At 36.4% G+C, this 15,443-nt stretch overlaps 1 protein-coding gene across 1 annotated transcript in view; it reads right to left on the bottom strand.

Moving 5' to 3' along the window:
- Positions 1 to 15,443, bottom strand: part of LOC150106212 (beta-scruin-like) — a 157,778-nt gene that overhangs the window by 19,067 nt on the left and 123,268 nt on the right. Inside the window, exon 4 of the mRNA XM_090392955.1 lies at positions 11,059 to 11,175. Coding sequence (XP_090249081.1) covers positions 11,059 to 11,175 — 117 coding nt within the window. The remainder of the gene's footprint in view (positions 1 to 11,058; positions 11,176 to 15,443) is intronic.

Consider the following 15,443-nt stretch of genomic DNA (forward strand, 5'->3'; position numbering starts at 1 on the left):
AGACTGATGGTTTTGGGTTTATATTAGCTAGAATGTCATTTTCCAATTTCTCCATGAACAAGTCCGCAATTGGAAGTGACAGGGGACTGCCCATGGCTAAGCCTTCTAATTATTGATAAACTATATTGTTAACTTTGAAGAAATTGGACTTGAGACAGTGATGGAATAGTTGTGAGATATCACTTGGAAAAAGTTCTTTTATAATCTCCATGACTTCTTCAACTGGTACGTTAGCAAACAAAGAGGTGACATCAAGACTTTCCAAAATGTCTCTGTTGGATAAATTGATGTTTTTAAGTTTCTCAACAAAGTGTTGAGAATTTTTTATATAAGAATCCAATTTTCTGATTTGTTCTTTTAATAGATTTGCGAGATGTTTGGCTAGTAGATATGTTGGGGAGGATCTGCCATCTACGATCAGGCGGAGTGGAACTTTGTGTACTTTGGGTGCACCGTAAAGGTGAAGTGTTATAGGATGTAAAGATTTTAGTTTTCTTTTTAACTCCTGCAGATCCGTCCATATTGCGAATCAGAAGATTGGTCTCGTTGTGGTTCTTCATGGTTGGATCCTTATTTAAAATTTTATATGTGGACTGATCAGATAGTAAAGTATTTATCTTCCTAACATAATCTTTGGTGTTCATAATGACTGTGGAGTTCCCTTTGTCTGCTTTGGTCACTAATATGTCCTTGTTTCTTTTTAAGTTCCAAATTGCATTCCTATTTGAGGAAGTGGTATTCTGTTTTGGTGGTTTAGCTGTAGAGAGGATTAAGTCCTTTCTCAATATTACATATGAAGTCCATTTTTGGGATGTAGTTAGGAGCAATGGAAAAGTTAAAACCCTTTTTTAGAATTTCGGATTCTTGTTTAGAAAGGTTGTAATCCGACAGGTTAAAAATAATAAAGAGCCAAGAGGCTATTTTTTCCGGTGACATAAATTAAGTTAAGGCCCTTTACTTAATTTACGTTGCCGAAAAAAATAGCCTCTTGGCTCTTTGTTGTAGTAATAATATATGGGTACACCTTTCTGGCAATTCGACCTACTCACTGATGAGACCTCAATAAAGGTCGAAACCGGTCTGGGTAGTGACCTTCCCTCATAATATAAAACAGTAATACATCTCCTAGGAGCTGCATTTTACATTATAAGAAAATATTAAGGACAGTGATCGAAACTTGCTCCACCTTTGCTCTGAGTTGCCCTAGTGTTGTACTACCAGGTGTTGACTTACGCTTGGATTTGCCGAAAGTTCTTCGGCATGAAACTCTTAGATTTCGAATTTTGAGTTTCGTATTCGGCTTTGAAATAATGAGGGATTTATCATCCCCTTAACTTAAGGCTAAAAATAACTTTGTCATCCAGGAGACTGGGTCTAGAAATGTATTTTTTCTTTTGGAAATCCTCAAATATTTTATTTGAGTTATTTTGCTAGACTGGAAATGTTTTATTATAACTATTGTGTATCATGTGGTCTATAACATTCCATGTTGAGTATTCTATGTTATTTGAAATATCATCTGAACTGTTCCGGCATTTAAGGTTAATTTTATTTAATTTGTATCTGATATGCTGGATCCTCTCTCTAAGTAGTGCTAAAGGAGTTTTATAATATATTTGTTCGGCTTGTTTAGACCAAATATGTCCTTTGACAATAAGGAACTTGGGGATGATAGCATGTTGTCTACACCGTTTAAGGAAAGTAAGATGGTTCAGTAATTTCACCTTTATCTTTTTCTAGGCAACGTACCTTATGTTTCATATATCCATTTAGGTTGTTCATGATGAAAGTTATATTTGGTCTTTTTTTAAGGTTAACACATACTATTTGGATTACAAGACCATAGGTTTTAATACACATATATATATACAAAAACGTCTACTACTTTCGCTAGTGTAACTGCTTTGTCAAGATGAGAAGGTAAAAAACTACTAGTAAATGCAAAAAAACAAAGGAATGCAGTAACGGTTCACAACAGTTGGACAAAATTGGAAGGCTCGCGTGATATGATATGCGTGAAGAGTCACGTTTCATGCGTGACTAACATAAACCCAAAACCATCAGTCTGGTGGAGATATGTCGACAATATGGTCATTATATGGAAGGAAAAAGTAGACAGCTTACATGAGTTCCTCCAAAAAATTAACTCTTTCCATCATGAAATCAAATTTACTTTACAATTGGAAAACAATCGTCGACTATCTTTTTTAGATGTACTAGTTCAAAGAGAAGAGAATGAACATATCAAACTTACGATACATAGAAAACCCACAGATACTGGACGATATCTCCATTATTCTTCTAATCTTATCACCATACACAGAAATGCAGCATTATACATATGCTAAGAAACAGAGCCAGAAATATATCATAGAAGAAGAAGAAGAAGTACGTACAGAACTTTCCCTTATATCTAAATCTCTATCACAGAATGGTTATCCTCAAAACATAATCAATAAAATTCTCTACAGTAACAACCTCCAACAACAACAACAACAATGTATAGCAACTCAGTATGTTTCATCCATCGTCTTACCCTATGTTGGCTCAGTCTCCACAAAAATAGCTAGAATTATGAAGCCTTATAACATCAGAGATGTTTTTAAACCGACAAGTACCACTAGACAGTTTTTACGATCCCCTAAAGACAACGTAGCTTTTTTCAAATATGCAGGTGTTTATAGTATACCATGCACATGTGGACTATCCTACACAGCCCAAACTTCGAGAAGCCTAGAAATTAGAAAGAAGGAACATGTAGGTGATGTCAATCACAACAGAACAGACACCTCAGGTTTGGCACATCATTTCTCAACTTCAAACCACGCAATAGATTGGGATAACATATGCAGTAGTCCTACAAACAGGATATAACCTTAATCGAAACCAAGGGGTTATATTAAAGGATATGTGGAAATATCTGATCAACTCATTAAGATTAGCGGAGCTACATTATGCCAAAAATTATGTAACGCGATTTTGTAACAATGACTGACTCTTCACGCAGTAATGGTTTAATGTTGTTAACCATTACTTGTTAACTGTGTTAACCATTACTGCATTCCTTTGTTTTATTGCATTTACTAGTAGTTTTTTACCTTCTCGTCTTGACAAAGCTAGTCAGTTACAGCTAGTGAAACCAGTAGACATTTTTGTATATATGTGTATTAAAACCTATGGTCTTGTAATCCAAATAGTATGTGTTAAACTTGAACTGACTTTTTTTTTATACTTTTTTTTTTTTAAAAAGTTCCATTGATTGCTTTGTACACTCATGGAAAGTATGCCCCATAAGATTTCAACAGTCATTACAGAAAGGAGATCCTACATCTTATTAAGGTGGATGTTATTTCTTTCAGAAGATAATGCACAATGTCATAAGGCTGCTGTAACTAACTGTGTGGTTTGTGGACATGAACATCACCACACTTAACTGGCCTCCACAGAACCATCTCAACCCTACTGAACATCCTACAACCCCATTGTGGGATGAACTGGAGTGCCAGATGAAGTCAAGGTACATCTGCCCCACAATAGTCCAGGGCCCCATTCCATGCCTACAAGAAGAATGATTCAAAAGTTCCACTGATTGCTATTGTACACTCATGGAAAGTATGCCCCATAGGATTTCAGCAGTCATTACAGAAAGGAGGTCCTACATCTTATTAAGATGGATGCCATAGATGTTTGTTCCTATGGTGTCCATTGGCTTCTTTCCGAGCAGTATATATGAAAGGATTATGCTATACTTGAAATGAGCATTGAAGTGTGCTTATTAATACTGCTGTGTGAAAATAGGTTGAATATGAAGCACAGAGACTCCAGACAAGGATATAATAGCATGGATTTTATTTGGATTTTTATTGCATTTACTAGTATTACTATGAAAAGGATATTTGGGAAAAATTATTGGATAATTTTAAGATGGAAAGGATATTTGTGAAAAATAATTGGATAATTGGTTGCAAGATACGGTAGAAATTTCTAATGCTTTTGGATTCATACATAAAAGCATGAGTTTGTAATCTTAGGAGATTTAATTTGTTAAAGAAATGACTGGTGTTTATAAAACACTGTCGATTGAGGATAACATTATTGAAAGGGACTGCTTATTTGGAATTATGACTGAAGAAAATGAGGTTGTGAGGCTATATTACTGTTAACTGCATGTCTAGGCTGATTTATCTGTTTCAAGGGGATTATACGTCATAATTTCAGAATATTTAGTGGAATGTTGCTATAAGCCTGGAATTACAGAGAGTGCAGATCAGATGTTCACATAGTTGAGGTTGGCAAATGCAAAACCAGTGATCATTATGGGATATTTTAACTTCAGCAGTATAAACTGGGAAGAAGAAACAGAATGCATTAGCACAGGAATGAACTTTCTGGAATTCTTGAAGGACAAATGTCCATAGGCAACATGTAGTAGAACCAGGTTCAAGAGTTTTAAATTTGGCTGGCATCAGAGGATTTGATCGTAACTGAGATGTCATTCCTGCTCCCAGCTGGAGAGAGTGACCAGAGAATCTTGACTTTGGGGGATAAACAGACATGCAGATGTATCTAGTAGAATGGAATTCCTGTTGAATTATAATGCAAGTGATTATAATGATCTTAGAAATCAGCTTAGTGAAACTCCATGGATGGACGAACTGGAAGGGCATAGTATAATGTTTTAGAGGATGGCCTAAATATGTCATGGGCTTCAATTAGGGAGAAGGCAGAAGCCTTGGTAACAATATTTAAATTATGAATACAATAATGAGTCATACAGCATGTGTATCACATCTTGGTCATAGCTCCACAAGTAGGGGAAAACACTATTAGACTTCAGATAAGTGGATATAGATGAATAATTAATTAATTATAATAAATTTAGTTTAATCCTTTATCCAAGTGGGAGCAAACAAAGTTTGCGCCTGAAAGTATCTTCAGGACTGGGGTAAGGTGGTACAACACCAGGACACTCCTTGCAAAGGTGGAGCAAGCAAGCAAGAGATGCGTTTTGCATTATGGGAGATACTGAGATAGGGGTGTTGGTAGCTTGCTCCACCTTTGCAAGGAGTGCCCTGGTGTTGTACCACCTTACCCCAGTCCTGAAGATACTTTCAGGTGCAAACTTTGTTTGCTCACACTTGGATAAAGGATTAAACTAAATTTATTATACTCTAACCAAGTGAAAAATAAACTTTCAACATCTTTCTCTAAATCCAGAGTAATTTATTAAAAAAGGGTGGCACACCATTTGGCAACTCCTATAGGTAGAGATGACCTGCTAATGCTTCTGCCTGGTATCTCCACTTGGGCCTGGCTTCCACTGAAGAGACCTCAATAAAGGTCGAAACTAGTCTGGGTTGTGGCCCCTTCCCTTAATGCATAACATTAGACACATCTGCAAGGAGATGTGTTTTGCACTATGGGAGATACTGGGATAGGAGTGTTGGTAGCTTGCTCCACCTTTGCAAGGAGTGCCCTGGTGTTGTACCACCTTACCCGAGTCCTGAAGAGGACTGGGGTAAAGTGGTACAACATGGATGGACGAACTGGAAGGGCATAGTATAATGTTTTAGAGGATGGCCTAAATATGTCATGGGCTTCAATTAGGGAGAAGGCAGAAGCCTTGGTAACAATATTTAAATTATGAATACAATAATGAGTCATACAGGGGTTTGTTTGCTCACACTTGGATAAAGGATTAAACTAAATTTATTATACTCTAACCAAGTGAAAAATAAACTTTCAAAATTAATTAATTAAAAATCAACTATTAGATCAAGCATATTCCTTAGATATGAATATTTTTGAAAAGTTATAGATCATCATGCTCATCCTCCATATATTTATGGCCTTCCCAAAATGCACAAACCTGATTATATATTGCATCCAATAATTGTTTTTATAGGAGCTCCTCCTTATTTTCTGGCAAAATATATTTCAAGACTTCTATGAATCTTTACTGGAAAAACCACCTCTTATATCAAAAATAGTTTTGACTTAACAGAAAAAAATTAAAGATCTTTATCTTCAAGAGTCTGAAATTATGGTTTTCTTTGATGTAGTTGTTGGAAGTTTTCCCACTTGGTTATACTATAAATTAAACATACCAAGAAAGTATAATACTGGGTGTATACTGAATTAAACATACCAAGAAAGTATATACTGGGTATATATTTTCTTGGTATGAAAGTGTATACAAAGTTTGCACCTGAAGTATTTTCAGGACTGGACAACTCGTATACAGAAGGTGTCACACCAGCCAAAAAATCGAAGCATTATACATACCCATAAGGATGTGCTTTGCATTATGGGATACTAAAGCAAGTGATGTGAAGTCGTTAGCTTCTATATACGAGTTGTCCCAGTCTTGAAAATACTTAAGGTGCAAACTTTGTTTGCTTACACTTGGATAAAGGATTAAACCAAGTATATAATTTCTCTTTCTCTTATTTTATTTTATTTTTTCTCTATATTTTAATCTCCCGCTGTGGTCCGTAATTTATGAGCAAGTGCAACAGAGAAGAAAATCAGGCAAGTCACCAGTTAAACAAAAAGAACAAAACATTTAATTCAATTGAAACATTGTACATACTATGAATTCACGCTTAATATATAATCTGCAATTGCTAATGAATGAGCACTAATTTACTTAGATTCTCAATATCTATCTTAGCATGCATGACAAAGAACTTCAGTTAAGGCTTACAATCTACACTTGAAAAATTCCACTTATCATTAATACTAAGGACAATTATTAGCTGAATTACTAAACTAGCTTCATGTGTGCTCTTATACAATTTCTTCTCACAAAATGCTCATAACCCTTTCTATCATTAAAAGACAATTCTTAGGCACCATGTGCTCTCAATTAATTTACTTAATAAAATACTCAAAATTCTCATTATTACTCTATCATTCAAAGAAACATTCTCTAGAGTTTTCCTAAAGTTTACATATATTCTTCTAATACACATATACACATAATAAAATATGGATTGTATGTTACCAATTGCTGGGGAATTATCTGGCCACTTTACACATCTCGTCTGGACAATTACTTTCGACACCATGTTCCTTCTGCTTTCCCTAAGGCATTCTTGAAAGGCTCAATCTGCACTTACTTCTGCCACCGAAAATAGGTAGATGGTGAACTCGTTCAACATCTGCGTAAGCATCGGTGAATACCTTCTGCTGGGCTGGTCGCCGACCGGTAAATTGTTGGGAAATCTACGGCAAAGTTGCTCCGTCATTGTCTCGAATCCGCTAGGAACGAGGGGACGCCACGAGGAGGCTCCATACACATCAGCAAGACCGCCCGAAAACTCCACACAAGAGTAAGTCTAAAACTCAGCCTAAAAGAACAAGAGCACAAGAGGGTCTCCTAGGCGCTGCACGACTTTTTAAATTGCAAGCCACACATTCACTCCACGTCATCGATTACTCCTCCCATTTTTCTCAGCATCACCTCACGTCACCCAGTACTGCACGCCACACACGGAAATCTTAGCCTACTCTTCTGCGCATATGAGTGTGCGTGTGTGTGTGGGGGGTGAACTTACTTGCTTACGAAAGGGTGCACCTGTACTCTTTGATGCGCGTGTTTCGATTCCGACCATTTCTATTTTATTGGATTATCTCTTTCTCCCAGCAATTTATAAGTACTTACACTTAAGCAGTTTAGCAATTCTCAAATACTTTATAATATCACATATTAAATGAAGGATTCTCAGCTTAGTAACATTTTAGTGAAATTTACAAGAGTCTAGTAGATTCTGGTACATCGATAATTGATTCAAAATTGCAAGCCCATGTTAAGTCTGAAGGAAACGTAAATTAATTTAATTTTTGTTTAATTCAGAACTTAACACAAGCATATTCCTTAGATATGAATACTTTTGAAAAGTTATAGATCATCATGCTCATCCTCCATATATTTATGGCCTTCCTAAAGTGCACAAACCTGATTATAAATTACATCCAATAGTTGTTTTTATAGGAGCTCCTCCTTATTACTGGCAAAATATATTTCAAGACTTCTATGAAACTTTACTGGAAAAACCACCTCTTATATCAAAAATAGTTTTGACTTCACAGAAAAAAATTAAAGATCTTTATCTTCAAGAGTCTGAAATTATGGTTTCCTTTGATGTAGTTGTTGGAAGTTTTCCCACTTGGTTATACTATAAATTAAACATACCAAGAAAGTATATACTGGATATATACTGAATTAGACATACCAAGAAAGTATATACTGGGTGTATACTGAATTAAATATACCAAGAAAGTATATACTGGGTATATATTTTCTTGGTATGAAAGTGTATACAAAGTTTGCACCTGAAGTATTTTCAGGACTGGGCAACTCGTATACAGAAGGTGTCACACCAGCCAAAAGGTCGAAGCATTATACATACCCATAAGGATGTGCTTTGCATTATGGGATACTAAAGCAAGTGATATGAAGTCGTTAGCTTCTATATACGAGTTGTCCCAGTCTTGAAAATACTTAAGGTGCAAACTTTGTTTGCTTACACTTGGATAAAGGATTAAACCAAGTATATAATTTATTGGTATCTTTAATTTATTCCTTTGATGTAGTTTCACTGTTTACAAATCTACTACTTCAAGAAACTCCATAGCTTTTACAAATAGATTTCCCTGATGATATTGCTAGATTATTCAAATTTACTGTCAATGTTGGTTTTACTTGGCATAATAAATGGTTAAGAAATTGAGGGTACTGCAAAGGGCAGTTCTGTATCACCTGATTTGGCTGATTATTGTATGGGGCATTTTTAGAGGATTATATTTCTAACACCATTTCTCCTATACCTCATGTTTGGCTTTGTTTTGTGGATAATATCTTTGCAATCTGGTCTCTCTCTACAGAACTGCTTCAATTTCTGGATAAAATCAATTCCTTATACCTTCACATTAAATTCACTACTGAATATGAATCTATCAACAGGCTCCACTTTTTGGATACTTTGATACATTTGAACTCTGCTGGTAATATTGAATTTTTTGTTTAAAGAAGCCAACCTTTACAGACAGATATATGCATGCATCATCACATCATCATCCTTCACAAAAAATAGGTATTATCAAAAGTCTTGTGCACATCTGAACAATTAGTAAGGATTTTTTGCAGATACAATCTGTATATCACCTTCAAACCAGGCCAAAAGCTGTCATCATTCTACTGACTATCAAAGATCCATTATTATCTCTATCTTTGCCTGGCATTTATCAAATACCATGTTCTTGTCATCTTTGCTACTTTGGACAGACTAGCCATTCTGCTATGATCAGAAACCAAGAACATCAAGATTATATAAGATTTTTGGAATCTTAAAGTTCATGCCTTGCTTCTCATACCATCGACACTAGACAGAGTTCACTAGAACCACCTCAAGATGCTACACTACAGAAGGTTCAAACTTGATCATCTATTTTTTTAATTGTGTGAAGCACAACACCACTGACCAAATCTTAATTAGAAAGACTGTATACCTATCTTTATGTTTAGGGAAGTGACTGCAGTAATTGCTTATAATAATTTTTTAATTAATTAATGATACATTTATACCAAATTCTCTGAACTCTAATAGTGTTTCCTCTTACTGTACAGCTGTGATTTCGACATATGATATTATATGCATGCTGTATGACTCATTCTTGTATTCATAATTTAAATGATGTTCCCAATTCTCCCTGAATGAAGCTTATCACATACTGAGCAAAATATACATGTGTATATTATACTATAGTGTATGCTATATGTATAAAAGATATTACCGGTGCATGGGAACTAGTGAAGAAATATTTATTAACAGCAATGGCAAGATGTTTACCTCAAGCGAAGAAGAGAACATGATTTGAGGATGACAAAAAATATCAAATGGAAATTGCATGATGAAAAAGGTTATGGAAAAAGTATAAGGGAAGGCTGAAGGGTAGCTGTATGAACAATATAAGATACAGGCCAAGAAAATGACTATTATGAAAAGGAATGCTAAACTCGAATATGAGAAGTATAGTGACTGATGCAGAAGACAAAGTGGAGTTATTTAATGATTATGATTGGGATATTTCATCTTGAAAAAGCAGGTTTTATTACTAAAGGGATAGAGAGAGTTCAAGGTTTAGAAATGAATAAGTGAGTATAAATTACAGATACCAAGAAATTATATTCTTTGTTTAATCCTTTATCCAAGTGTAAGCAAACAAAGTTTGCACTTGAAATAACTTCAAAGCTGGGCAACTTGTATATAGAAGCTAATGACTTCACATTACTTGCCTTAGTATCCCATAATGCAAAGCACATATCCTTACAGACCCAGAAGTGATACCAAGGTTGAGGTATCAACCTTGGTATCACTTCTGGTCTGATTCCCGCTGATGAGACCTCAATAAAGGTCGAAACCAGTCTGGGTAGTGACCCTTTCCATAATGCACAGCATTATACATGTGCATAAGGATATAACCAAGTGAAAAACCACCTTCCAACAAGCATGAAGTGAGTGTGCTTCAAATACTAAGTGCTCTGGATGGAAATTTTTTTTTATGTTGAGCCCATACACGAGAGGTTGGTTAATCAACCTATAGTACATTAGTACCGTATATGGGTAGTGGGTTGGGAAAAGAGGAACTTGTTTACATTTGATTTAAAAGAATGTATATTGTATTCCTTGGGAAATGTATGTCATGAGCAAGAGGGTGAGGAGTGGCTTTTTTACATGGAGGGTGGCTGGACAGTGAAATGCACTTCCTAATAGGGCATTAAGAGCATGAACACTGAATGATTTAAAGAAGTGGTATAATAAACGGTGTTATCTGGCATGCACCTTCCACGATGAGTCTTGTGACTCCATGGAGATCCTGAATAATGAAAAAATAATAAATTTAATATAAATGTTGTGACTACTCATAGTGAAGGTAGAAATATAAAAGCAAAGTATTATGCCTAAATATTTCTAATAAAAATAACACTCCCTTCTTTCTTTCTCTCTCTCTCTCTTTCATTCCCATTCACTTATAATTACTGATCTATCTTACCTGTGATATAAATATAAGAGCCAAGCAAACTAACAGCATGATAACAGCGGGGTTCAGGCATATTATCATAATGACTCCATAACTGTTCTCTGCAGTGAAATCTGAAAACAGATCCTCCTGAAAATGATATAGTAATATTAAGCAAAATAGGCATCAAATATAAGATGATGCACTTTTGCTATGAATTCTATATCAATAACATGTATGAAAATTGAAATTTTAAATAAAAGGATTTTTTTTTTTCAAAATAAAATAAACATATACAGTATGATTGAAACTACTAGCATGCAAAAACAGATGCAGCACATAAGTAGTGTTAGTAGGAAGGAAAGATATCACTGTGTTTATTTCATTGTCAATAGTGGTTTTTAAGTTTCTGCTATTCAAATTATTATTATTATTCAGGTCTCCATGGACTCAAAAGACTCATCGTGGGAGGTCCTTCCTAAGAAACAAAGTCTATCATACCACTCCTTGACCGTTTTTGCTCTCATTACTCTATCAAGCAATGCATTCAACAGTTCAACCACCTTCCATGCAAAGAAACCACTCCTCACCCTTTGCAAACAGCTTCTTTTCATAACTTCCAGGGAAGGCCCCTTTTCATCACTCCTGCCTGCTGTTCCACCAAGCAAAAGAATTCCCCAATGGCAACTCTGTAACTACCTCTCAACAGTTTAAAGCCTCAAATATATCACATCTTCTTTTCCTATCCACCAAACTCTGCAGTGCACATTATTTCAGCCATTCCTTATAACTAACAGTGTACAGTCCTGAAAAAATCTTTGTTATCTGCTTCTATATCCTTTCCACAGTTAATTTATCTCTTTCAAATCCTAGAGACCAAATTTGGAACAATAGTCTAAGTGTGGTCCGATCAGTGTCTTATACAATGGAACAATAACTCTTATCTCTGCAGATCAGCGTCCTTCTCAGTATTCCAGCAATCCTCTGGGTTACCTTCACCACCTTTGCAATATGTTCCATGAATTTCAGGTTTCTATCAATCACCACCCCCCAGATCTCGTCTCCCTTACTTCCAGTACAGCTCCTCCAATCTAATATGCAGCCTCCCATCAATGTATACCAGATTTCAAGACTTTACATTTTGCTGCATTAAACTGACACCCCATTCATTCGCCCATCTGTCTAGTTTATTCAAATCCTCTTGCACGGCTGCCGCATCTGCATTATTACTAATAAAGTTCACATCATCTGCAAAGAACTGAATATCTCCCTGCAATCCATTGACAATATCATTGATATAAAGGTTAAACAATACAGGTCCCAGTACTGAGCCCTGTGAGACTAAATTGTAACCTGACTCCTTGATACTGCCCCAACATACACAACTCTCTGATACCTATCAGACAGCCAATCTGAATCCAGTTGACTAACCCAACATCTAATCCTATGTGCTGCAACTTGAATATCAGCTTATCACGTGGCACCCTGTCAAATGCCTTTGCAAAATCCAAAAAATTGTCAGTATATGCTTTCCCTCATCAAATGCTCTTGTCACTTTATTATAAAAAAGGCAATCATATTACTATCAAATCCATGTTGACTCACACAGATAACATTACTCTAATCTGCCCAATGCTGTATATGGTCCCTCACTAATTTCTCCAAGATCTTAACTACTGATGAAATGCAAACTGGCCTATAATTAGACACTTCCAGTCTGCTACCGCCCTTATGCAATGGCACTATCTTACTTCCTTGGGTACCTTTCCCATGGCAAGACTTTCATTGAAAAGCCAGGTTAACTGAACTGTCAGTTCTTTAGCACATTCTCTCAAAACCCATGTTGAAATAACATCCAGTCCCACAGCTTTATTGACATCCAGAGTACTCAGTATTTGGAACACACTCTGCTCTTGCACCTCTAAACATTGAACTTGCCCTATCCTTCTAGTATTAAAACTTACTTCTCCAGGATGAAATACTCCAGTAAAGTGTTTACTGAAGAACTCCACTATGTCCTCTGCATCAGTCACTCTATTCCCATTTTTATCCCACAATGTCATTCTTCCACAATCATTTCTCCTCCTACTGGCCACATAACTAAAAATTCCCTAGGATTTTCTTTGGATCTTAGGGTCAATCTCTTCTCATATTCCAGTTTCACTTTCCTTACTTTACTAGTCACTCTCTTGGCCTGAGTCTTATATTCTTTATGCATATGCTCTCCACCCCTCTGGCTATATCTCTTCCATAACCTCTTTTTTTCACCTGCAATTCCTGTTTGATATTGTTTGTCATCCACTTTAAACCAAACTGTGTCCTCTTCTTCACTCATGGAATACAGCTTACTATTGCTGCTAACAAATATTCTTTCCCAATTTAACAAGCACTAATGGTATCCCGGCCTTCCAATTTTGCCCTCCATGGAACTGCCCCAATTTGATATCTGAGACTATTATAATCACCTGCCTTATAATTCCACATACATTCCCTTTTCTTTGATACTCCTGCATGTTTATTCATCTTTCAAGTCAAAATCTCATGGTCAGATGGAGTTGGTGTAGTTGCAGTTAGTTGTAGTTGGTGGATTGAGTGGTGGAGACAAAGAGCTGTAAAGTAAGTGTCCTCTCTTGATGAGTCTTTGGACTCCCTAGAGGTGTCAAATAATAATAATAATCGTTGAGGCTGTGGAGCGTAACAATGTGTATAATATGCCCAAGTTAGTATAATGCGTCAGGATAGCTGTGGGTCTAAGGGGCTTTTGAACTTTATGTACACTCATGCCAGGAGCATTCAGAACGAGCAGGAGGAATTTTGGGCATTGGTTTCCTCGTCCGCCAAAGGTTATTGGTATTAGAGAGACATGGCTAACAAAAGATGATATAGTTAGTGGGATAGAATGTGAAGAGTATAGTGAGTTCATGGAGGATAGAGAGAAAAGAATGGTGGGGGAGAAGTGTTATTGATAGCCTATGAACTGCAACCAAAGAGTAGAAATTCAACTGTAGGCCAGTGAAAATAGCACATTTGAAGCTATCTCATGTGAGATTGAGGCCAGCAGAACAAAATATACATTTGGATGCTGCTATAGACGGAAAAGATGATGGAGATAGTATTCATTGGAAAATAGACTCAATGAGTGGAGGACAGGTAATTATTATGGGGGATTTTAACTATGGGAACAGATTGGAAGAAGGAGAGGATACATGAGAGGAAGGAAATGGATTTTATGCAGTTACTAAGAGATAACTACCTGAGACAGCTTGTAATGGAATATACTAGAAGTTTGAGAGTGCTCGATCTAGTAACTGCATCTGAGAATTTGTCTATAATGAATATAACCATGTTACTACCTACTGGTGAGAGTGATCATATGGTCTTGACCTAGGAGTTGGCCAAATGTATGGGATTTTCAGGGAATTACACAGCTGGTAAGTATGACAAACATAGGAGATTGCTTGGATTGGTGCCATGGCATGTAAAACTACAAGGGCTGGATGTTAATAGTTCACGGGAAGTGGTAAATGAGTTTTTGAGGGAGATAATGGCAGATTGCATATCTGGAGTTAGTGGGAGTTAATGGAAGAATGACATCATCAAGCTGGAGTTGAAAAAAAAAAAATTGCAGAGGGAATTTACGGAGAAAGGTGACCTACAGGCACATGAACAGTACAAGGCACAGGCCAGAAGGATAACTAGTGTGGTAAAAAAGGCAAAAGTAGATTATGAAAGCAAGTTAGCAATGAAGGCTAAAGAGAATCCCATAAAGGAATGCCAGCAGTAGGGAGGTCACTGAATGTCAAAATAGTAGAATTACTAAGTGAACACTTTGCAAGAGTATATCATCCAGGTTGTGATAGTACAGGAATAAGAGAGCCAAAGACTTATACAGGAACTGAGGTAAATGAAATGGAGGTGCATAGCATATTATATAACCTTAATGAGAATACAGCTGTGGGATTGGATTGTATACCAGCTCAAGTCTTACGGGAAGCAGCGAGGGAACTCAATGGTATCCAGTCAAAGGGCACTGACTGCCCTTTGACTAGATACCATATTGTTTAATCCAAGTCTCAGCTCTGAGTTAGATTAAGGGGTGGGGGAAAGAGGGGGGAAATAGCTCCATTGCATAAAGGAAGCTCCAAGACCGATGTAGCAAATTACTAACCAATCAGCATATCAGGAGTTGTTCAAAGTATTGGAGAAGTTAGTCAAACCAAAATACAGGAATGGATAGATGGAAATAGGATACTCTGTGTGTGTGTGGGGGAGCATGGTTTTCCTAAGGGTAGGTCATGCCTCAGTAACTTGCTCATAGTTTATAATACAGTGACAGCTGAGTTGGATAAAGGTAATCAGATACTGCTGGATTTTCAAAGGCCTTCTACAGGATAACACATGGAATTCTAATCAGTAAA

Source organism: Typopeltis vanoorti, chromosome 5, assembly GCF_054136105.1.
Source record: "Typopeltis vanoorti isolate ZY-2024b chromosome 5, IOZ_Tvanoo_1.0, whole genome shotgun sequence".
Lineage (NCBI taxonomy): Eukaryota > Metazoa > Arthropoda > Arachnida > Uropygi > Thelyphonidae > Typopeltis > Typopeltis vanoorti.